The sequence below is a fragment of the Entelurus aequoreus genome, linkage group LG11 (genome assembly GCF_033978785.1).
Source record: "Entelurus aequoreus isolate RoL-2023_Sb linkage group LG11, RoL_Eaeq_v1.1, whole genome shotgun sequence".
Lineage (NCBI taxonomy): Eukaryota > Metazoa > Chordata > Actinopteri > Syngnathiformes > Syngnathidae > Entelurus > Entelurus aequoreus.
The window spans coordinates 3,868,344-3,893,678 of record NC_084741.1 but is presented as its reverse complement, the minus strand read 5'-3'; the positions used below and the strand labels follow the sequence as shown (position 1 = coordinate 3,893,678).

Below are 25,335 nucleotides of genomic sequence, written 5' to 3'. Positions count from 1 at the left end.
AAAGTAATACAAAGTGCTCGCCTGTACGTTATCAAAATAACCAGCCTACCGGTATATGAAAAGCCAGTCTTTAATCATTGTGTCATCGTCTTCCTCCTGCGTACTAAAACCACCGAAATCCTCTTCGTCGGTGTCGGAGAAGAACAGGTCGTATATAAGCCGCACCCTTGTATAAGCCGCAGGGACCAGAACGAGGGGAAAAAGTAGCGGCTTATAGTCCGGAAATTACGGTATATATATATATATATTTTTTATTTATTTTTTTTTAAAATTTTTTTTAATTTTTTATTTATTTATATATATACTGTATATATATACATATATATACATATATATGCATATATGCATGCATATATATATATATTTATATGCATATATGCATGCATATATATACATATATATGCATATACATACATACATACATACATGCATACATATATATATGCATATACATACATACATACATGCATATATATATATATATATATATATATATATATATATATATATATATATATATATATATATATATATATATATATACATATATATGCGTATATATATATATATATATATATACATATATATGCGTATATATATATATATATATATATATATATATATATATATATATATATATATATATATACATACATGTATATGCATATATATAAACATATATATGCATATATATACACATATATATGCATATATATACATATATATGCATATATATACACCCATATATATGCATATATATATACACATATATATGCATATATATTTATATACACAGTACTATAATACACCTCATGGTGCAACCTGGACACATCATCAGTGATTCTCCCGGGGTCATAGGGTGTTTCGGGTCTTAATCAAACACCCTCACCCGGGCGACCCAGCCGAGGGTGATCAGTCCCTCGACTTGTGTCCAGGTAGCGCACTACGCCACGCGTCCCCCCTCCTCAACCAGAGCCAACGTGAAGCCTTTTCAGACGCTTCCAAAATGTTTTTTATGGCTCTTCTCCTGTGCAGTCCACAAATCCCAAGGAGCCCCAGGACCCGGTGTAAGGACTTGCCTGCAAAACCCCTGCAGCCCACCTCAATAGGCTCGCAGCGGGCCTTCCACCCGTTCCTCCGGCAGTCAGCCACAAGATCTGCGTACTTCGCTCTCTTCCTTTCCTGAGCTTCCTCCATTCTGTCCTCCCAGGGGACAGTTAGCTCAAGGAGTACCACCTGCTTGCTGGTTCCAGACATCAAGACCATGTCTGGCCGGAGTGTTGTAGTTGCGATGATGTCTGGGAATCGCAACTGCCTTCCCAGGTCAACCAAGAGCTGCCAGTCCCTTGCTGTTGTTAGCAGGCCCCCCTGGGTCTTCTTGGAGGGTTGAGGTTTCTCTCCTGCTCGGACAAAGGCAATTGTGCTCTTGGTTGGGTGTTGCCGCTTACTGGTGTTGATGCCCATGCAGATGGTGTCTGCTATTGCCCGCAGGACCTGGTCGTGGCGCCACCGATACCTGCCATCTCCCAATGCCTTTGAGCAACAGCTGAGGATGTGTTCTAATGATCCTCTTTTCTGACAGAGCTGGCACACAGGTGCGTCTATCAGGCCCCAGGTGAACAGGTTAGCAGGGCTTGGGAGGACATCATAAACTGACTGGACCAAGAACTTAAACTGGTGTGGCTCCGCTTTCCAGAGTTCGGTCCAGGTGATCTTGCGACCAGCTATGTGCTCCCACTTGGTCCAGGCCCCCTGCTTGCTCATTCCCACCACTCTGCTGAAGCGAGCCTCCTCCACCTCGGCGCGAACCTCCTCTTGGACAAGCTTTCGTCTTTCCTTTCCTCTGGCTCTGCTGTAGTTTGGTTTGGTGTTGCAACCCAGCCCAGCCCGACCAGTGGCTATGGTTCCCACCAGGGTGCTGTGCCGCAGCCTCGCCTCTGCCCGCTCCACTGCATCCTGGGCACGCCACTTCCTTCCTGTTCTGACCTCCACACCTGCTGACGATACTTTCCCATCAGCAGAATCTCTGTAGAGCAGGACTTCTCTGGCCCGGGAAACCTTGAACTCCTCTGCCAGACTACTGAAAGGAAGCTGCAGCTTGGTGTTGTGCCCAAACAAAGCAAAGCTGCTTAGGCTCCGTGGCAGACCCAGCCACCTGCGCAGGGACGAGCTGATCTTCCTCTCAAATCCCTCCACGATGGTCATTGGGACACATATATATGCATATATATACATGTACATAAACACATATATATATATATATATATATATATATATATATATATATATATATATATATATATATATATATATATATATATATATATATATATATATATATATATATATATATGCATATATATATACACATATATATGCATATATATACACATATATATGCATATATATACATATTTATTTACACACATATATATGCATATATATATGTATATATGCATACATATATATATATATATATATATATATATATATATAAATATATATACACATATATATGCATATATATACATATATATTTACACACATATATATGCATATATATGTAAATATGCATACATATATATATGTAAATATATATACACACATATATATATGCATATATATATATGCATTTATATATATATATATATATATATATATGTTATATATATATATATATATATATATATATATATATATATATATATATATATATATATATATATATATATATATATATAGAGAGAGAGAGAGAGAGAGAGATAGATAGATAGATAGATAGATAGATAGATAGATAGATAGATAGATAGATAGATAGATAGATAGATAGATAGATAGATAGATAGATAGATAGATAGATAGATAGATAGATAGATAGATAGATAGATAGATAGATAGATAGATAGATAGATAGATAGATAGATAGATAGATAGATAGATAGATAGATAGATAGATAGATAGATAGATAGATAGATAGATAGATAGATAGATAGATGGATGGATGGATGGATGGATGGATGGATGGATAGATAGATGGATGGATAGATAGATGGATGGATAGATAGATAGATAGATAGATAGATAGATAGATGGATAGATAGATAGATGGATGGATAGATATTTATATATATAAAATATGTTTCCATATATTGATCGTACCGGACTATAAGCCGCACATATATACGTTGCAAAATGAGTTATTAACACAGAAAGATTCTGTTAATGAAACCTTAATCGTTTACAAACATTGCCTGTAACACGGCAGTAAAACGGTTGATCAAACAAAACAGAAGTCATCATCAATGACCCACTGGCAGTGGAAGCCAGCTGTCCAATCAGCCCAAACAGACTCAATAACTCCGTGGTGACGTTCTGTTGAACTTACTGAGAAATTTGTGAAACAATACAAAAAGAACGCTATTGTGAGGTAATAATACTAACACAGACACACGTGAGCGTGTTAGCATATTAGCTAATGCTAATGACGCTAGCACGTACACACACGCGGGAAAACACTTCTACAGACGTCACACATGGAATGTTTTAGTGAGTATAAACAGTTTGAATTATTCTGTAAAACTCAAACGTTGCTTGGAGAGATGCATGAAGAATCCATACGAGTAGAAACGCTATGGACGACCAGTAGACTGAACGGCAATTCTACTTCCTGTTGACAGACACTGCGGCACCTGCAGTGAGCAAACAGAGCGTACCCTCGTTTCCGCCCGAATGCAGCTGGGATAGGCTCCAGCCCCCCCCAGCACGACCATGAGAGGGACAAGCGGTGGATGCATGGACCTCCACACAATCTGCATCATTCTCAACTGTCAATGTTTTGCCCATCTCTATAAATCAAAGTCACTGTGGTGCTGTTCACTACCAGGGACATCCTGAGGGAAACTCTGGCCGGTGACGAAGACTATCACAGAGACGAGTGGACCATGTTTGGGAACGAGGCAGAGAAGCTGGAGAAAGGTGTGATCAAGAACCAGCGTGTGCTACGCACTCGGGTGGACAAACTGGCCCTTCGTAATGAGGTAAACAATGCTATGAGCTCAAATACTGCTTTTTATTCTCTGCAAAAAATCAGTGGTCAAAAACAAGGGAAAAATGATGGGTATTTTATTTGAACTAAGCAAAATGATCTGCCAATAGAACAAGAAAATGTGGCTTGTCAAGACTTTCCAAAACAAGTAGAATTACACTACCGTTCAAAAGTTTGGGGTCACCCAAACAATTTTGTGGAATAGCCTTCATTTCTAAGAACAAGAATAGACTGTCGAGTTTCAGATGAAAGTTCTCTTTTTCTGGCCATTTTGAGCGTTTAATTGACCCCACAAATGTGATGCTCCAGAAACTCAATCTGCTCAAAGGAAGGTCAGTTTTGTAGCTTCTGTAACGAGCTAAATTGTTTTCAGATGTGTGAACATGATTGCACAAGGGTTTTCTAATCATCAATTAGCCTTCTGAGCCAATGAGCAAACACATTGTACCATTAGAACTAGGGATGTCCGATAATGGCTTTTTGCCGATATCCGATATTCCGATATTGTCCAACTCTTTAATTACCGATATCGATATCAACCTATACCGATATCCACCGATATATGCAGTCGTGGAATTAACACATTATTATGCCTAATTTGGACAACCAGGTATGGTGAAGATAAGGTACTTTTTAAAAAAAATAAAAAAATAAGATAACTAAATTAAAAACATTTTCTTCAATAAAAAAGAAAGTAAAACAATATAAAAACAGTTACATAGAAACTAGTAATTAATGAAAATGAGTAAAATTAACTGTTCAAGCAGGGGTGGGCAATTAATTTTCACCGGGGGCCGCATAAGCAACCCGAGCACTGCTGGAGGGCCACACGACAATATTTCAATTAAATTTTGCTCAATATTATTTTTGATATACCGTAAGATAAATAATAATGATGATAATAATAATAATAATTAATAATAATAATAATAATTTAATTTAACCTAACTTAACTTTATACAAAAGCAGATTGCTTTTGATGGTCACTTTATCCTGCATTATCCAACATTTTTCCCCATCAGATTTGGACAACCATCTGTTGTTAAAAATAGTTTTTAATCATATTTATTGTATATTGTTTTTTATATTGGTTTTATATGTAATTGTTTTTTCTTTTTATTCAGTCATTGGTGGAGCTAAGGATAATATTTGAATATTGTTTGTAATATTGTTGTGCAGCACTTTGGAAACATTTTCTTGTTTAAATGTGCTATATAAATAAAGTGGATTGGATTGTCACATCTGCCAGCTTGTCCCAACACGCATTTACCTCTGTGAACAAGTCATTACCTGTGGTTGTCTCTTTAATTGACTGCATCAGAGCTCTCATCCAAAGTTAGCGAAAAACAGTCCATGTCTCCGGGCATTATCAGCGCAACAAAGTCCAATAAGCACTCCTTAATAAACTCTCCGTCAGAAAACGCCTTACTTTTTCTGGCGCTTTTGTGAGAAATGACGAAACTTGTCCTGACGGCTGCATCTCTGGGGGTGTGACATATGGCACAAAGTCATTGCTGGGTTTGCAGTTTTGCCATCAACGCATCAGCCTCCCTTGCGCGCGCTTCATCAGACACATTCCGGTATTTTCCCTCGTGTTTCTTCGTGTAGTGGCGATTAAAATGATATTTAAACACAGCAACCTGTGTACCACACATTAAGCACACGGCTTTACCATTAATTTATGTAAAGAAATACTTGGCAGTCCATCTCTTGTTGGAAACACGCCATTCCTCATCAACTTTTCTTTTTTTAGCGTCTCATCACTTGTCTCTATGCGCCTTCACTCACAGGTTCCCTCCGGACATACGGCATAAATAACACATTTCAAAATAAAAGCAGCACAGTTGTATTGCGCGCACGACATAGATGTTTTTTAAACTTTATTTTGTAATTTGTAATTGCGCCGTTCAATTCACTCACAATCGCACACGCGCATACGTCCACACGGAAGTAATACAAATAACGCTTTTCAAAACAAAAGCAGCACCGTTGTATTGCACACTCGACATAGATACTTTTTTAAATTTATTTTGTAATTTATGATTGGCCTCACGCGGGCCGGACAGGGATGCGCAAAGGGCCGGATGCGGCCCGCGGGCCGTACAATGCCCAGGTCTGTGTTAAAGGTTAGTACTATTAGTGGAGCAGCAGCACGCACAATCATGTGTGCTTACGGACTGTATCCCTTGCAGACTTTATTGATATATATTGATATATAATGTAGGAACCAGAATATTGATAACAGAAAGAAATGGGGGGAGGGAGGTTTTTTGGGTTGGTGCACTAATTGTAAGTGTATCTTGGGTTTTTTATGTTGATTTAATAAAAAAAAAGAAGAAAAAAAAAGATACAGATAATAAAAAAACCGATACCGATAATTTCCGATATTACATTTTAACGCATGTATTATCGGACATCCCTAATTAGAACACTGGAGTGATAGTTGCTGGAAATGGACCTCTATACACCTATGTAGATATTGCACCAAAAAGCAGACATTTGCAGCTAGAATAGTCATTTACCACATTAGCAATGTATAGAGTGTATTTCTTTAAAGTTAAGACTAGTTTAAAGTTATCTTCATTGAAAAGTACAGTGCTTTTCCTTCAAAAATAAGGACATTTCAATGTGACCCCAAACTTTTGAACGGTAGTGTAGGAGCCATAGTTAGGTTTTTTTTAGGAGCAGTGTGTTTGGGGGGGAGGGGGGGGTCGATGTCGTCTGGGATGAGGGAGTTACTGGTAGGGATGATGTTCGAAAACCGGTTCTCCCGATTGTTCGATAAGAAAAGAACCGATTCCATGGATTTGAATCCCTTTTTGAGAAACGGTTCCCGTTATCGAAGCCACTACAGTAAAGAAAAATATTTGGTTCTTTATTTGAATCCCTGGGAACGAATCCCGTGTCACAGGAAATGTCCTGTGGCACGTCACAGGAAATGACGTAGCTCAGTCATTCGGCGGCAGATACAGAAGCAGCAACAACGATGCACCGGAAAAAACGCTCCAAGGCATGGCTTCACTTTACTAAGAAATACGAGGAGGAAACGGCTACCTGCAATTATTGCCAGGCTTCGTCAATGAACCCAAAAATAGCTTAAAATAAGTATATTCTCACTAATAACAAGTGCACTTTTCTTGGTAGAAAAAAAAAGAGACCTTTTTGCTCAATATGTTGAAAAATATTCTTAAATGAAGTAAATTCTAGTGCCATTATCTTGACATAATGATATGCGCTCGGCATTACATTTCTTGAAACCAGCAAACTTATACTAAAAACTAATTTATTGTTCTTAATGGAAAGGCAACAAGGCAAGCGTTTGTTACTCTCGGGGTCTCCTAGCCGCTCAGGCAAATCATATGGTCTAAAAATGCATTTTTCCATGGATAACATGACATCATCGCGCCAAGTGCGTGCTCTTTCAGTCAATATATACAGCCCGGCCCCCGGCCAAAATATTTTTAATTGTAATTTTGAGGAATTTATCTGAATGTGCATGAACTATGTCTGTTCAAAATTGTTTGAAATGTTAAATGTTTAAATATTAACTGTCAGTTTAGAATAGAATGGACTTTATTTACTGTACTGTGCCAACTGTACTACTATATGAGTACGTATTCTCTATTGTTTCATTGAAAATAAAACAGCAAAGTCCATTTGGCTGTCATCTGTTTTAATTATGAAACACAATTGTGTTAAAGTCATGATTTTTAATTTCATGCTTGAAACAATGTTGTTTTTGACAACCATCTTACATTTAGTCTTAGTCTTAGTCTTTTGGACTAAAATGCTTATTAGTTTTAGTCACATTTTACTCACTTTTATGTGTGATAGTTTTAGTCCAGTTTTAGTCAACGAAAACTCAAAAGGGTTTTAGTCTACTTTTAGTCGATGAAAAGTCAAAAAGGTTTTAGTCTAGTTTTAGTCCAAAAAAAAAAAGAATAAAAAGTATAATATAAGTATATAAGTATAGTCCAGGGGTCGGCAACCCGCGGCTCTAGAGCCGCATGCGGCTCTTTAGCGCCGCCCTAGTGGCTCTCTGAAGCTTTTTCAAAAATGTATGAAAAATGGAAAAAGATGACATGGAAAAAAATAATAATTTTTGTTTTAATATGGTTTCTGTAGGAGGACAAACATGACACAAACCTCCCTAATTGTTATAAATCACACTGTTTATATTAAACATGCTTCACTGATTCGAGTATTTGGCGAGCGCCGTTTTGTCCTACTAATTTTGGCGGTCCTTGAACTCACCTTAGTTTGTTTACATGTATAACTTTCTCCGACTTTCTAGGACGTGTTTTATGCCACTTCTTTTTCTGACTCATTTTGTCCGCCAAACTTTTAACGTTGTGCGTGAGTGCACAAAGGTGAGTTTTGTTGATGTTATTGACTTGTGTGGAGTGCTAATCAAACATATTTGGTCACTGCATGACTGCAAGCTAATCGATGCTAACATGCTATTTAGGCTAGCTATATGTACATATTGCATCATTATGCCTCATTTGTAGCTATATTTGAGCTCATTTAGCTTCCTTTAAGTCCTCTTAATTCAATGTATATCTCATGACACACTATCTGTATGTAATATGGCTTCTAATTTGTTGCGGCTCCAGACAGATTTGTTTTTGTATTTTTGGTCCAATATGGCTCTTTCAACATTTTGGGTTGCCGACCCCTGAGTTAGTCGGACTCAGAAATAAGGTTTCACTATGTTTAACTACCAAAACAGTGTCTGGCCAGCAGTAGTCAAAAGTTGAGAAAACGCAAAAATCTTGTTGCATCATGTTGCCTTGAAAATTTGCGTTTTTCTCAACTTTTTTTTTTTTTACAATGTAGGGTGTTATTAATTTCAGCCAAATTATTGAGAAATCAGACTAATTTAGCGCATGGAAACGTAGTCACGTATAGTGTTGCTGTACACTTAAAATCCCAATTAGCACATTTTCACACTTTGCCCCTCGGAAGCAAAGAGGTTGTTCTGTGAAATGTATTACGATGATTCTTGGCATACACTACCGTTCAAAAGTTTGAGGTCACATTGAAATATCCTTATTTTTGAAGGAAAAGCACTGTACTTTTCAATGAAGATAACTTTAAACTAGTCTTAACTTTAAAGAAATACACTCTATACATTGCTAATGTGGTAAATGACTATTCTAGCTGCAAATGTCTGGTTTTTGGTGCAATATCTACATAGGTGTATAGAGGCCCATTTCCAGAAACTATCACTCCAGTGTTCTAATGGTACAATGTGTTTGCTCATTGGCTCAGAAGGCTAATTGATGATTAGAAAACCCTTGTGCAATCATGTTCACACATCTGAAAACAGTTTAGCTCGTTACAGAAGCTACGAAACTGACCTTCCTTTGAGCAGATTGAGTTTCTGGAGCATCACATTTGTGGGGTCAATTAAACGCTCAAAATGGCCAGGAAAAGAGAACTTTCATCTGAAACTCGACAGTCTATTCTTGTTCTTAGAAATGAAGGCTATTCCACAAAATTGTTTGGGTGACCCCAAACTTTTGAACGGTAGTGTATGAAGTTTATTGAAAAATAACTTGACAACAGTTCAGCAATCAGCGGTCATAGTTTACAAGCAGGACCATATACAAATTCATGTTTTGCCACTTGGAGAATCGATTACGTTTTTTACTGAGGAACCTTCAAAAATAGCCAGCAAATGCATATTTAAACACCGTATATGGCGGAGTTTCGCGATAACTTGCACGTCAGTGGAATTATGCATGAGTTACCAAGCTGATTTTGATTGGGTTTGACACTGCAATATAAATAAATAGATGTCCGTAGCTGATGGAAAATTAGAACATATATCCATCCATTTTAATACCTCTTATTCTCTCTGGGGGAAAACACATGAATGAAAAACACTAAATAATGAAGATGTTTAGTCATGTTGTTGGGCAAACACTGCAAAAACTGAATTCTAAGTAAGGGTGATATTTGCTTATTTTCTGTCTGATAAGATCATTCTTCTCACTAAGCAGATTTTATGTTAGAGTCTTTTACTTGTTTTAAGTGTTTTGGTCCTAAATGATCTCAGTAAGATATTACAGCTTGTTGCTGAGATTTGATGACCTATATTGAGTAAAACATGCTTGAAACTAGAATATCAAGCTGTGTCATCAACACTCACAAGTATAAAACTACTTTTTTAAAGTCATCATTTCTTCTTTCAAGCATGAAAAAAAAATCACGATTTTGACACAATTGTGTCTCATAATTAAAACAGATGACAGCCAAATGGACTTTTGCTGTTTTATTTTCAATGAAACAATAGAAAATAGGTACTCATATAGTAGTACAGTTGGCACAGTACAGTAAACTGACAGTTAATATTTAAACATTTAACATTTCAAACTATTTTGAACAGAAATAGTTCATGCACATTCAGATCAATTCCTCAAAATTACAATTAAAATTATTTTGGCCGGGGTTCCGGGCTGTATATATGCGCACTAATTGACGGAAAGAGCACGCACTTGGCGCGATGATGTCATGTTACCCATGGAAAAATGCATTTTTAGACCATATGATTTGCCTGAGCGGCTAGGAGACCCCGAGAGTAACAAGCGCTTGCCTTGTTGCCTTTCCATTAAGAAAATTAAATTAGTTTTAAGAAATGTAATGCCGAGCGCATATCATTATGTCAAGATAATGGCACTAGCATTTACTTCATTTAAGAATATTTTTCAACATATTGAGCAAAAAGTTCTTTTTTTTTCTACCAAGAAAAGTGCACTTGTTATTAGTGAGAATATACTTATTTCAAGCTATTTTTGGGGTTATTGAGGTTAACTAATTTTACTTGTTTTGGAAAGTCTTGACAAGCCAAATGTTCTTGTTCTATTGGCAGATAATTTTGCTTAGTTCAAATAAAATACCCCTCATTTTTGTATTTTTGTTTTTGAACACTGACTTTTTGCAGTGTACAAGTGTGCAGATATGGAAATTAACCGGCAACAGTTAACGTTAGTTACTTACCGGCACTATCACCGGGACTGCAGGTTGAAGCAGAGGAAGAGGTTGTCGAAGACACGACACGTTTCTCTAACCTTCAGGTTATGTACGGCCTGAACATGTTTCAACATGTTTGTTGTACTGCTCCCCTTACAGGGAAGCGAAGCCTGGCAATAATTGCAGGTAGCCGTTTCCTCCTCGTATTTCTTAGTAAAGTGAAGCCATGCATTGGAGCGTTTTTTTCCGGTGCATCGTTGTTGCTGCTTCTGTATCTGCCGCCGAATGACTGAGCTACGTCATTTCCTGTGACGTGCCACAGGGCATTTCCTGTGGCACGGGACTCGTTCCCAGGGATTCAAATAAAGAACCAAATATTTTGGGGTCAATTAAACGCTCAAAATGGCCAGAAAAAGAGAACTTTCATCTGAAACTCGACAGTCTATTCTTGTTCTTAGAAATGAAGGCTATTCCACAAAATTGTTTGGGTGACCCCAAACTTTTGAACGGTAGCTTGTTTATACAGACACCGCGGGTGCGCAGTATACAGAGGTGTACAACACGCTTTTAAAAAGTGTGATATTTGCATACGGAGCACAAGTTAAACTCTCAACACAGCATTTATGCTTGATCATGTAGCTTCTGACGCCGCCTGTAAATATCCTTGTCATCATCAGACAGGTCATTCGCAAAAATATGACCCAGACATTTAACTTCACTGCGCCCACTAAGTGCAGAGCCAGGTAGATAAAAGTCAGGGGAGACTGACTTACCATCTTCTCGACTTCCAACGATCATGATCTCGCTCTTTTATCGGCATTGTATATCATATCAAAATCGGAACCATACGGTGCATATTTCCAGAAGCTGTTAAAGACCACATCGGCAGTGAAGTGTATATACTCACAAGAAACCGAATAGCTTTGTCTTTGACTTAAAGAAAGCAAATTAACATATTATATGAGAATGTTATGTTATGATTATCTTTAACCGAATCACAGCAGTGCTCAAATTAAAAAAACAGCATTCCCTCTCATGTGATATTGCTTAATTAACATTAATGATGTGCACTTTAACAACTAGGCTTACAACTATACCTAATATATAAAGGGGTGGAAAAGTGACTATTACCTGCAGGGCAAACATTAGCTAACCAGAAGGCAATAACAATGTAAACATAAAACACCTGCTTAAAAGATCTAATACAAATGTCCCTGAGGAATGTAAGGTGGGAGTACTGTAATTACCTAACGTTACATTATTATTTTCCATAACAATTTAGCCCCCTCCACAATATTAACCCGACGTTAAAACAGAACTAGCTATTTATTGATTAGCAATTGCCGAATCATGTAACATTAGCTTAATGCTAAAAAGCCAGGTTACTATCACATTCTGTAACAGGCAAATAATTTAATGTAGGCTAACGTTACCTACCTGCTACCTCTGTCTTTTTCTCGTTTCTCCTCCTCTTCTTTTCTGTTTTTTCTTCCCTGGGCACCTGACAGTTTTGGCTGTTTTGACATCTTGTGTTGATTTTTTTATGTGGTAAGAGTCATGATACGGGAAGGGAGGGGGCGCACCGTGCGGGGGGTTGGAGGGGGGCGTAATGTTGTAACAAATAATATTTCTATTAAATAGGCTTTACTTTGCATTTTAATTAACGTGGGATTATTTTTTGTATTTAGAAATAATAGTACCAACTTTTTTTCTTTTTTTTTCCTCCAACATGTGGGGCACTGGCGTGGCGCCCCCTGATGGACGGCGCCCTTAGCATTTGCCTATACGGCCTATGCCACGGGCCGGCCCTGATGTAAATATTAAACAGGAAGAGTGACAGAACTCCATGTTGGTGCACACCATTGCTCATATGGGAAGGATCAGATATTATACTACGCCATTTTACTCTCCTTGTCTGAATGCGAGTACCCATTAGGGTTGTACGGTATACCGGTACTAGTATTGTACCGTGATACTAATGAATCATATTCGGTACTATACCGCCTATACGGTAGGCTGACCATATTGTGAAATCCCAAAAAGAGGACACATATATGCGTGCCAAGGCGGGCAGCACGCCAAGGCCGGGACTAGGTGAAATAAAGCATTTTTTCCTCCTCTGTTGACAGCCGAGTTGGCGCTAGGAATTTAAAAAATGGGGTCCCAGGGACCCCACCAAGTCATAAAAATGGGTCCCACAGTAAATTTTTGGGGTCCCACTTTTTTGTAAGCGTTTTGAAAACAAATGACAAATGTATGCATTATCATGTTATATCTCACATTCTTTATTGTGTTTTGGAAAAAGGTTGTCATAAACGTTACTTAATTCATTAAAAAAGATCATACAAAAGAAAACAAATGTGTATACATATGTAAATGTATTCAGTTATAAACATTCATTCACTTTCTTCTTTCCTTCATGGATCTAAACTTTACTGCTGCTGCTAGTTTTTTCTATGTTTTTATTGAATAAGTTGTAGGTGTATTTATTTCAGTATAAAAGTGTAAAAAGTGTTTTGCTTGGGTGATGAAATGATGATAATGGTGTGCCAGGGCATACATACATTTTATATTTAACGCTTAAATCTCTGGCGTCTACATCAACTTCACATCTATTCCTCATTTCAAAATGTTTTAGTTTTTTTATGTTGGTTTTTTTGTTTGTTTGTTTTCCGCCCCTTTTTTGTCAAACAAAACTATGTTTTTTATGGAAAACACACAAAATATGCAAAATCTTCCACCAAAAATATTTTTCAAAGTGGGATATTTGATGTGAAGTAATCGGAACCATCGACGTCCACGAATCGACCCTACAATGTTCCATGTCCGAATTGCGCTGCACCCAATCAATTATTTCCCCAACCTCTATTACATTGTACATTGTATTACTTTGAAGTTTTCACATAAAAACTCTAATTTTTAAGATGTGGCGGCATATGTTTTTGGCATGGCTGTACGCCACGATCAATTACAATAAGGGGCAACCCTGAAAAAACGTTTTAATTGGTCTAAATTTCCGCATCAATGCTACATTTTGACCATTACACTTTTAAACGCTTCAATGCAGGAGTAAATCTATTTCTGGACACATTTGGAATGACTTGGATGAGCTAAAACATGGTATGATTAATTTAACCATCAAACCATCAAATTCCGGAGGGCCCGCCTCAGGAAAAGCCTTATCCCTGCAGCTATAGCCGCCCTTAACAGCAGGCCCGGCCGACCTGTCTGATAAGCCTGTAAATGTGTTGGTCATGTATGATGTCTTTTTGTCATTTTTTGTTTTGTGATGTGTAATGTCTATTGTTTAAATGTACGGCAGTGAAAATGAATTTCCCCAGCGGGGACAAATAAATCTAAATCTAAAAAAAAAGGCTGCCTAACAAGTACTTTTGAGCACATTCAACAGTACCGCTATAAGAATGATAACTGTGGTCATTTTAGTCACAAGAACCATGGTATGTGAAATGTTCATGTCAGTGCCTCCCTACTTCAGGCACAAAAAAAAGCGTCGGAGCACTTGAGGTACCTGGAGCGTCTGAGTCAGAAGGTGCCAGACTTTGCCGTCCCCCTGAGGGCCCACACTGTCTGGGAGGGCATGACGGTCCAACTGTCCTGCGTCGTCCAAGGCTGTCCACCCCCAGAGATCACATGGTAGGGAGTGACCGTCAAAGCCCTTTCATGAACATAGTTTGTTTGGTTTTATTTGGAAGAAAATGTGCCCGTGTGTATGAACAAAATGAACAAACCTTTTTCCTTACCTGGGTCTTCAGGTATAAAGATGGCGATCCACTGAGAAGGCCAGCACTACCATGGAACTATGGTCTTCAGCAAGCCTTTGGTCTTAATACCCTGGAGATCAGACGGTATTATATTTAGTAATAGGGGTGTAACGGTACGTGTATTTGTATTGAACCAGTTCGATACGGGGGTTTCAGTTCAGTTCTGAGGTGTACTGAATGAGTTTCCACACGGACATATTAAGTAGCGTAACGCACGTTGTGCACACCGAGGCACAACACACGGCATGCTAGCAGCTAACGGGTTAGGATAGACTGACCATACGTCCTCTTTTCACCGGACATGTCCTCTTTTGCGGAGCTGTCAGGGCGGAGTTTCTTAAATGCCTCAAATGTCCGGCATTTTGAGTTAGGGTTGCGTGTATTTTCAATGTACGTTCAGGGTTAAGAAGGGGTTAAAAACAAAACAAATTGTGCGTGCAGCAGCATTGGTGAGGGAGGGGCAGAGACAGAGAGAGAGAGAGAGAGAGTTATGATAAACGCGCATGCGTCGCCAGACTCTGCTTTTTATCCATAGATTTATCACATTTAATGTTTTATTATCTATAGCAGGGGTCAAAAGTGTGCCCCGGAAGCTATTTGCAGCCCACAGCTAATGTTTTAAAGGCCCACGGCACATTCTAAAAATACTGTTAAAATAAACAAAAACATAACAAAAGTGAAATAAAAAAGCTTAAAGGTTAAATGTAATTTAGCAAAAGTTGCAATGTTGACTAATAAAACAAAGCTGTTTTTTTTTCTTTCAAACTGTCATTGCTCAAAACATAATATTGAATCAAAAACAATGTTATTATGAATTATTGACCTATCCAAGGTTCCCATTACTTCACATCAAATATTCCACTAAGAAAAATATTTTTGGTGGAAGATTCTGCAAATTTGGTAAATAAATAACCCCAAAAATGTATATTTTATTGTTTTCTTACTGTACCGAAAATGAACCGAACCGTGACCTCTACACCGAGGTACGTACCGAACCGAAATTTTTGTGTACCGTTACACCCCTATTTAGTAACTCACATTTTTTTCCTTTTGAGTCCTGTTTAAAAATAGCTACAAAAGCATATATTGTATCTCATCAGGTGCTCTCCTGGTGATGGTGGTGTGTACAAAGTGGTGGCCAGGAGTCCCCGGGGTGAAGCTATGACCTTTGCCACTCTCGTAGTCAATTGTGAGTCATCCTAAAAATTCAAGATGTGATGTTTGCAAACAAATTTGACAGCCCTGCTATGTGTGTGTGTGTGTGTGTGTGTGTGTGTGTGTGTGTGTGTGTGTGTGTGTGTGTGTGTGTGTGTGTGTGTGTGTGTGTGTGTGTGTTCTGGCAATGCTTACTTAATGGGGACATCGCTCTGTTTACACAGTCACCTTTAGGGGATCTCTGACGGTATGGGGACAAAAAAACAGGTCCCCTAAAGGGAAACCTTTTTAAATGATAGTGTTGGAACCAGTTCAGAACCATATCCATATTTAAGTGTTACTTCTTTCCCTCCATAATCGTATTACAAAATAGCTAGTATTCTTCCTTCCTTACCAGTCTGCAAAGTAAGGTGTCGGTCTTCTAGCAGTGGAATGCAGAGAGCAGAGATAACACAAGAAGTAGTCTAAACAAAGGAGGGTGGGGGGCAAGGGACAGAGGGAAGTACACAGGAGTTCCGGGGTTTTGGAGACCGATCTAGACTGGGCGAGGGTACGCTGGTGTCCTGGGTTGGTCTCACGTTTGTCCTCTAAGCTTGGAGAATAAACCACAAAATACCAACTACTGCCTGGTGATTGAATATAAACATCAGCTTATGTGCCATTTAAGAATTCGGGAATGACCAGCAGCTTAGAATCCCTGGGAGGAAGAGCTGGTCAACGCAACAATAGTCAGATCCATTCTGAAGATTCTGAACTCAGTCCAGTCAACTAAGTCCTCAGTAGTCACATACAAATTTGTGTGAATTATGCAAAATTATTTCAATTTGGTCCCCATGAACCATATTAACTCTTTTTCCCCAGGGTCCCCAGTAAGAATGATCAGCACATTACTTCATCAATCCAGAGATTTAAAGACTGTATGAGCTAACTGGGCAGTGGCCATTTTACACCATTTTTTTATGCCTCCACAACCTGTAGAAAGTCATGATCAAAAACGTGCTTCCCATTCCAAATGATAACCAGTATGTGTGTTTATGTGTGTGTGTTAGGGCAGTGGTCCCCAACCTTTTTAGCACCACGGACCGGTTTAATGTAGGCATTATTTTCCGGGACCGGCTTTCCATTTGTGCCAGATAAACACAGCACAAATAAGTGCATGAAAAATACAACTCACTATAACGCTGAATTAGTGGAAGCCCTGGGCTTGTTTCTGTGCAATGAGATTCCCAGCAAGTTGATGCAGATGGAAATCGGCCTTAGGCTACAATCTGTCACATTTATATTTAATATGTTCATTAATGTGCATTGTATCATGTCACAAAGTTATAACAAATGGCAACTTCCTATGAGGAGTTTTATTGTACAAGCTTATTGGTGTGTCTAGTGGCACAGATGAAAATTAATTTGGAGAAAATGCAGTTGTTTATAAATTATTGGATGTTTTTTTGCAGCCCGGCAGCAAATGCGTCACAGACCGGTGGTTGGGGACCACCAGCAGAAATCATTAAAAAACGAAACTCAGTTGACAGTAAAAAGTCGTTGTCGCAATTGTTGGATATGACTTTAAAGCATAACCAAGCATGCATCACTATAGCTCTTGTCTCAAAGTAGGTGTACTGTCACCACCTGTCACATCACACCCTGACTTATTTGGACTTTTTTGCTGTTTTCCTGTGTGTAGTGCTTTAGTTCTTGTCTTGTGCTCCTATTTTGGTGGCTTTTTCTCTTATTTTGGTATTTTCCTGTAGCAGTTTCATGTCTTCCTTTGAGCGATATTTCCCGCATCTACTTTGTTTTAGCAATCAAGAAGATTTTAGTTGTTTTTATCCTTCTTTGTGGGGACATTATTGATTGTCATGTCATGTTCGGATGTAGTTTGTGGACGCCGTCTTCGCTCCACAGTAAGTCTTTGCTGTCGTCCAGCATTCTGTTTTTGTTTACTTTGTAGCCAGTTCAGTTTTAGTTTCGTTCTGCATAGCCTTCCCTAAGCTTCAATGTCTTTTCTTAGGGGAACTCACCTTTTGTTTTTTTTTGGTTTAAGCATTAGACACCTTTTTACCTGCACGCTGCCTCCCGCTGTTTCCGACATCTACAAAGCAATTAGCTACCGGCTGCCACCTACTGATATGGAAGAGTATTACACGGTTACTCTGCCGAGCTCTAGACAGCACCGACACTCAACAACAACACATCATTTGCAGACTATAATTACTGCTTTGAAAAAATATTTTTAACCCAAATAGGTGAAATTAGATCATCTCCCACGGCACACCAGACTGTATTTCACGGCACACTAGTGTGCCGCGGCACAGTGGTTGAAAAACACTGGTCTAGAGATCGGCAGAGTAACCGTGTAATACTCTTCCATATCAGTAGGTGGCAGCCGGTAGCTAATTGCTTTGTAGATGTCGGAAACAGCGGGAGGCAGCATGAAGGTAAAAAAGTATCTAATGCTTAAACCAAAAATAAACAAAAGGTGAGTGTCCCTAAGAAAAGGCATTGAAGCTTAGGGAAGGCTTTGCAGAAAAAAACTAAAACTGAACTGGCTACAAAGTAAACAAAAACAGAATGCTGGACAACAGCAAAGACTTACTGTGGAGCAAAGACGGCGTCCACAAAGTACATCTGAACATGACATGACAATCAACAATGTCCCCACAAAGAAGGATAAAAACAACTAAAATCTTCTTGATTGCTAAAACAAAAGTAGATGCGGGAAATATCGCTCAAAGAAAGACATGAAACTGCTACAGGAAAATACCAAAAAACGAGAAAAAGCCACCAAAATAGGAGCGCAAGACAAGAAATAAAACAGTACACACAGGAAAACAGCAAAAAAGTCCAAATAAGTCAGGGTGTGATGTGACAGGTGGTGACAGTACACCTACTTTGAGACAAGAGCTATAGTGATGCATGCTTGGTTATGCTTTAAAGTCATATCCAAACGACTTTTTACTGTCAACTGAGTTTTATTTTTTAATGATGTCTGCTGGTGGTGTGCCTCTGCATTTTTTTCAACGCAAAAAATGTGCCTTGGCTCAAAAAAGGTTGAAAAACACTGCTCTAGCCTGTCCTCATAAGATCCTCATCTTCACCAAATATCATAATTTCAACTCTAATATTTCAACCCAATTCATTTTCAGTACTTTAAAGGTGGACAAATGTATCCAAAGAGGCTCTCGGTATAATGTAATAGCAGGGCTTGTTAGATTGGTGTACCTAATGGAATGTCCATGATGTTGCTGTGAATCATCGCTCAAGTCTCTCTCTGATGATGTGTCCTGCCAGCGTTTTATTGTACAGAACCGACATTTTGGACCTTACCAGTCCATCTTCTTCTTTCATGCAGCATACCGAGGAGCCGCAGCCGGTGGCGACGATTCCAGGACTCGCGGTAAGCGCCACAGAAAAGGTTTCCTAAACCTTGCACTATTGAAAAATCAACTGAACACCAGACATCCATCTAGGGCCGGCCCGTGGCATAGGCCGTATAGGCAAATGCTAAGGGCGCCGTCCATCAGGGGGCGCCACGCCAGTGCCACAAATGTTGGAGAAAAAAAAAAAAAAAGTTGGTACTATTATTTCTAAATACAAAAAATAATCCCACGTTAATTAAAATGCAAAGTAAAGCCTATTTAATAGAAATATTATTTGTTACAACATTACTCCCCCCCCCCCCTCTCGTATCATGACTCTTACCACATCAAAAAATCAACACAAGGTGTCAAAACGGCCAAAACTGTCAGGTGCCCAGGGAAGAAAAAAGAGAAAAGAAGAGGAGAAACGGGAAAAAGACAGAGGTAGCAGGTAGGTAACGTTAGCCTACATTAAATTATTTGTCTGTTACAGAATGTGATAGTAACCTGGCTTTTTAGCATTAAGCTAATAATACATGATTCGGCAATTGCTAATCAATAAATAGCTAGTTCTGTTTTAACGTCGGGTTAATATTGTGGAGGGGGCTAAATTGTTATGGAAAATAATAATGTAACGTTAGGTAATTACAGTACTCCCTGGTGTACAGTAATTTGTAAGTCATTCTAGTTAATGCAATATTAAAAAGCACAAATAGAGAACTCTGTAGGATCCCCTTTTTTTGTAATATAGTTGTTAAAGTCATACTGGTTTGATATCTTGTTTTGTGCAGTGCCTTATTTATATTGTATTTTTAATTTATTTTATGCAACTTGTTGACACGTTTTATTTTGTGTTTATGTATGTAAAAAATATTGTATTTCATATATTAATTTTTTATTTTCTGTATTCATTTATTTATCCATATTTTTTTTTATCTTGTTAACAATTCTGATTGTTAATTTGCTTTCTTTAAGTAAAAAAAAAAGGTCAAAGACAAAGCTATTCGGTTTCTTGTGAGTATATACACTTCACTGCCGATGTGGGGGGGCGCCACCTAAAATCTTGCCTAGGGCGCCAGATTGGTTAGGGCAGGGCCTGCATCCATCCATCCATTTTCTACCGCTTGTCCCTTTTGGGGTCGCGGAGGGTGCTAGAGCCTATCTCAGCTGCATTCGGGCGGAAGGCGGTGTACACCCTGGACAAGTCGCCACCTCATCGCAGGGCCAACACAGATAGACAGACAACATTCACACACTAGGGACCATTTAGTGTTGCCAATCAACCTCTCACAATTCTTTATTTTTCTTTTACTATTATTTTGTAAACCGCTACCTCGCCTCCGTGGCGACAAATAAAGTAAGTTTCTGACAAGTACCATTATCACTGCAGGACGAGGAATACAGGCTTCGAAGATACAATAGCTAACTGCTAACAGCAAGCTAGCACTTCTGACTGTAAACAAACGCCATGGGTGGATCTACACCTGACATTCACTGTAATGATACCAACTACAAGAGCGTATCTAGTTGATACTACTATATTTTTTATTGTCACAAAATATTTTTTCCTTTTAAAAAAAAAATTCATTATATGTTCATAAACTTAGGAAATACGTCCCCGGACACATGAGAACATAAATTATGACCATTGTATGTAACTACTTGGTATCGGATCCATACCTAAATGTGTGGTATCATCCAAAACTAATGTCAAGTATCAAAGAAGAGAAGAATAAGTGATTATTACATTTTAACAGAAGTGTAGATAGAACATGTTCAAACAGAAAATAAGCAGATATTAACAGTAAATGAACAAGTAGATTAATAATACATTTTTTACAGTTTGTCCTTTATAATGTTGACAAAATAATAGGTGTATAAATGACACAATATGTTACTGCATACGTCAGCAGACTAATTAGGAGTCTTTGTTTGTTTACTTACTACTAAAAAACAAGTTGTCTAGTATGTTCACTATTTTATTTAAGGACTAAATTGCAATAATAAACATATGTTTCATGTACACTAAGATGTTGTGTTAAAATAAAGCCAATAGTGGCATTTTTTGTGGTCCCCTTTATTTAGAAAAGTATCGAAATATGAATGAAATAAGTTTATTTCGGTCATATAATCAACCATCAACCATTTTGTGTGACCAGTTTAACAGTACAGATGATACATATTTAACAATCACACACATTTACACACAGAAAGAAAAGAAAAGAAAAAGAATGACCGAAAAAGGAATAGACTGAAGCCAAAGCTTATATTTGCCTATCCTATACATTCACTGAAAATTAGATTACCTGAAACATCAATGTTCAAAAAAATCAATGGGATGAAAGTAATTGTTACTATATTTTATAATTTTCAATTATTTCACCTTTCAAGGTTTTCTTAAACCTTAACAAAGAACTACATGTCTTCAGCTCAAATTTCAAATTAGAAATGGTCACAGCTGATGAGGTGTTTAAAAAATTGAGCGCGCTCCACCCTAACAAGGCCACCGGCCTTGATAATATTCCCTCCAGATTCCTCAGGGACTCTGCCTCCATCATTGCCCCGATCATCACGCACATAATAAACCTATCAATTACACAAGGCCAAGTACCAAAAGATTTTAAGATAGCAAGAGTAACTCCCCTCTTTAAAAAAGGAAGCAAATTGGAACCTGGCAACTGCCAACCTGTTTTTATTCTCAGTTCCGTTTCGAAAGTAATGGAGAAAATAGTTTATGAACAGGTCGATAGTTACCTTGCCACTAATAAACTCATGTACAAATTCCAATCCGGCTTAAACAAGTTGAAAAACTTATTCGGGTGTTACCATTTAGTGGTCAATTGTACGGAATATGTACTTCACTGTGCAACCTACTAATAAAAGTCTCAATCAATCAATCAAAGCTCATCCCTGAGCTTGTTCCACCATTTAACTCCTAAAACTGAAATACATTTGTATTTTATATTCCTTCTTACTTTACATATTTCAAAAATCAATATCCCCCGTAAATTATAGTTTTCTTCTCTCAATTTAAATAACCTAAGAATACAAGCTGGAAGGCTGTTGTTCTTTACTCCAAACATAATTTCCTTTGCTTTTAAAAACAAAATATCTGAAAATTTTAACACATTAGAACTTATAAATAATGGATTGGTATGTTCATAGTAGCTTTGTGTATTATTCTAATGACCCTTTTTTGAAGTTTAATTATTGGGTCTATGTTTGTTTTATAAACATTTCCCCAAACTTCAACACAATATGTTAAATATGGAAAAATAAAAGAATAATATAACATATGCAGACATTTCTTATTCAGCATGTGTCTTACTTTATAAAGAATAGCAATGGATTTGGATATTTTTCCCTTTATATATTCAATATGCGGTTTCCAACATAATTTATGATCAATTATTATTCCCAAGAATTTAGTTCCATATACTCTATGAATTTCCACTAGATTTAATTTTAATTTTGCTTCACAATTTGTTAGGGGTGTAACGGTACGTGTATTTGTATTGAACCGTTTCGGTACGGGAGTTTCTGTTCGGTTCGGAGGTGTACCGAACGAGTTTCCACACGAACATATTAAGTAGCCGCCTCCGCTTCCTTCTGCCTCTGTCTCTGTCAGTACTCTACACAGCACCCAGCATTGTCCCACCCACACAACCATCTGATTGGTTACATACAGAGCGGTAACAGCCAATCAGCAGTGCGTATTCAGAGCGGTATGTAGTCAGTGCTTAGCGTTTAGCAGGTAAGCATCAGGCTGCGGACTCTCCCCAAATGATAATAAACACCTCCCAGTCAACTACTAGTAACATCACTATGAGCCTGTTGACCTTCTAGAAATATAAAAGGCAGCTCAGCTCGCTCGCAGTCCTTGAGGTGAAGGCTAATTTGCTTTTAGCGTAACGTTAGCTCATTTTGCGGTATCTGTGCGTGTGTGTGCGTGTGTGTGTGTTACGGACAGCAAAGCCCTGTCTGTCTGTTATTTCACTTGACCTTTTTCTGTGTTGATTGAGCTGTGTTGAAGCAGCAAAAAAGGGCATTATGGTAAATGAAGAGTTTCTGTCTCTGATAGTTGATATAATAATGTAAGTGCATCATTAAGCCTACATGAACTCCATGGTGTTCAGGGATGAATAGTCTCTCCTATTGCTATTGTACCATTTTTTCAGCTATAGTTACATTAATCATTAGTAATGGAGCAGCCTAGTTGTGAATGGCAGGGTCCCTGCTATCACATGTTGATAACAATATAACATTTACATAATAAAAATCAACCACAGGCTTCCCAAATGCTGTAATAAATTAAGCATGATGAGTTGACTTGAAACTGTTTAGTGTTGCACTTTTTATATGTAGAAGAAAAGTTGTGTCATTTTTTTTAATCTGAGCAACAACTTGAGGCAGTTTAATGTTGATTAACGTGGGCAGAATTATTATAGTGTCCCCAATGTTAAAAGGATAAAGCCATTGTTTACAAATTTGGTAAATAAATAACCAAAACATTTACATTTTGTTGTTTTCTTACTGTACCGAAAATGAACCGAACCGTAACCTCTAAACCGAGGTACATACCGAACCAAAATGTTTGTGTACCGTTACACCCCTAATTTGCAGACATTTCTTATTCAGCATATGTTTTACTTTATAAAGAATAGCAATGGATTTGGATATTTTTCCCTTTTATATATTCAATATGCGGTTTCCAACATAATTTATGATCAATTATTATTCCCAAGAATTTAGTTTTATATACTCTATCAATTTCCACTAGATTTAATTTTAATTTTGCTTCACAATTTGTCCTTGCACCACTAAACACCATAAATGTACCGTCATTTCCGGACTATGAGCCGCACATGCCTATAAGCCGCACCAGCTAAATTAGGGGAAAATACAGATTGCTCCATATATAAGCCGCACCCGACTATAAGCCGCAGGCGTTTTGATGTGTAATTACCGTAGTATATAGGGGTTCCTGCTACCACGGAGGGGATTGTCGGGACAGAGATGACTGTTTGGGAACGCAAAGCGTCCCATTTATTAACAATAAATCTTTCAATCATTCAATCAAACTTTCACATCTTTGACATGGCGAACAGCATTCGTGCAGAGTACAAATAATACAACGGTATTACCGGTAGTCAGTCTTTAATCATTGTGTCATCGTCTTCCTCCTGCGTACTAAAACCACCAAAATCCTCTTCGTCGGTGTCGGAGAAGAACAGGTCCAAAATGGCGTCGTCAGCCAAGTCAAGGGTACGTGCAGCAGCTCTATTTCCTTCTTTGACAGCCAGATCGATTGCCTTCAACTTAAAAGCAGCATCATATGCACTTCTCCGTTTGTTTTCCATATTGAGGGTGTTTGCATGAACACTTCCTTCGCGCAAACTGTCGCTGACGCTCTCCTACTCTTTGTTTTGCTCTCGGTAGTGCGCACCCCTGGTTACCGTAAGCCGTAAAAAAAAGCTGTAAAAAAGCCGCACCGTATAATTAAAGGAATATCTCCAGAGACTTTTAAAACTGAAGAAAGATAAGGAAGACTGCCTTTGATCAGAAGCAGCTGCAAATGGACATCATTTATAAGTAAAGGTAAGACCATAATAACGTTTTTTTTATTAAATGTGCTTTTGATGATAAGGTAAGCGCCGGAGTGAGAAGAGGTTTTAAAATAATTAGCGCATGCTTGCCCATCCCGCATGCTTTTGGTAAGCGCAGGAGTGAGAAGAGGTTTTAAATTAATTAGCGCCCCTGCGGCTATTCAAGGAAATACGGTAACCAGCCTACCGGTATATGAAAAGTCAGTCTTTAATCATTGTGTCATCGTCTTCCTCCTGCGTACTAAAACCACCGAAATCCTCTTCGTCGGTGTCGGAGAAGAACAGGCCGTAAATAAGCCGCACTGTTGTATAAGCCGCAGGGACCAAAACGAGGGGAAAAAGTAGCGGCTTATAGTCCGGAAATTACGGTAGTTTACTTATCATTTAATGATAACTTATTAATATCAAACCA

General features: G+C 38.1%; 1 protein-coding gene across 3 annotated transcripts in view; it reads left to right on the top strand.

Moving 5' to 3' along the window:
- myom3 (myomesin 3) overlaps positions 1-25,335 on the top strand; it is a 248,962-nt gene that overhangs the window by 44,070 nt on the left and 179,557 nt on the right. For all 3 annotated transcript variants that reach the window (XM_062062305.1, XM_062062303.1, XM_062062304.1), the window contains exons 3-7: positions 3,885-4,038; positions 14,521-14,678; positions 14,798-14,890; positions 15,907-15,995; positions 19,311-19,355. In XM_062062305.1, coding sequence (XP_061918289.1) covers positions 3,885-4,038; positions 14,521-14,678; positions 14,798-14,890; positions 15,907-15,995; positions 19,311-19,355 — 539 coding nt within the window. The remainder of the gene's footprint in view (positions 1-3,884; positions 4,039-14,520; positions 14,679-14,797; positions 14,891-15,906; positions 15,996-19,310; positions 19,356-25,335) is intronic.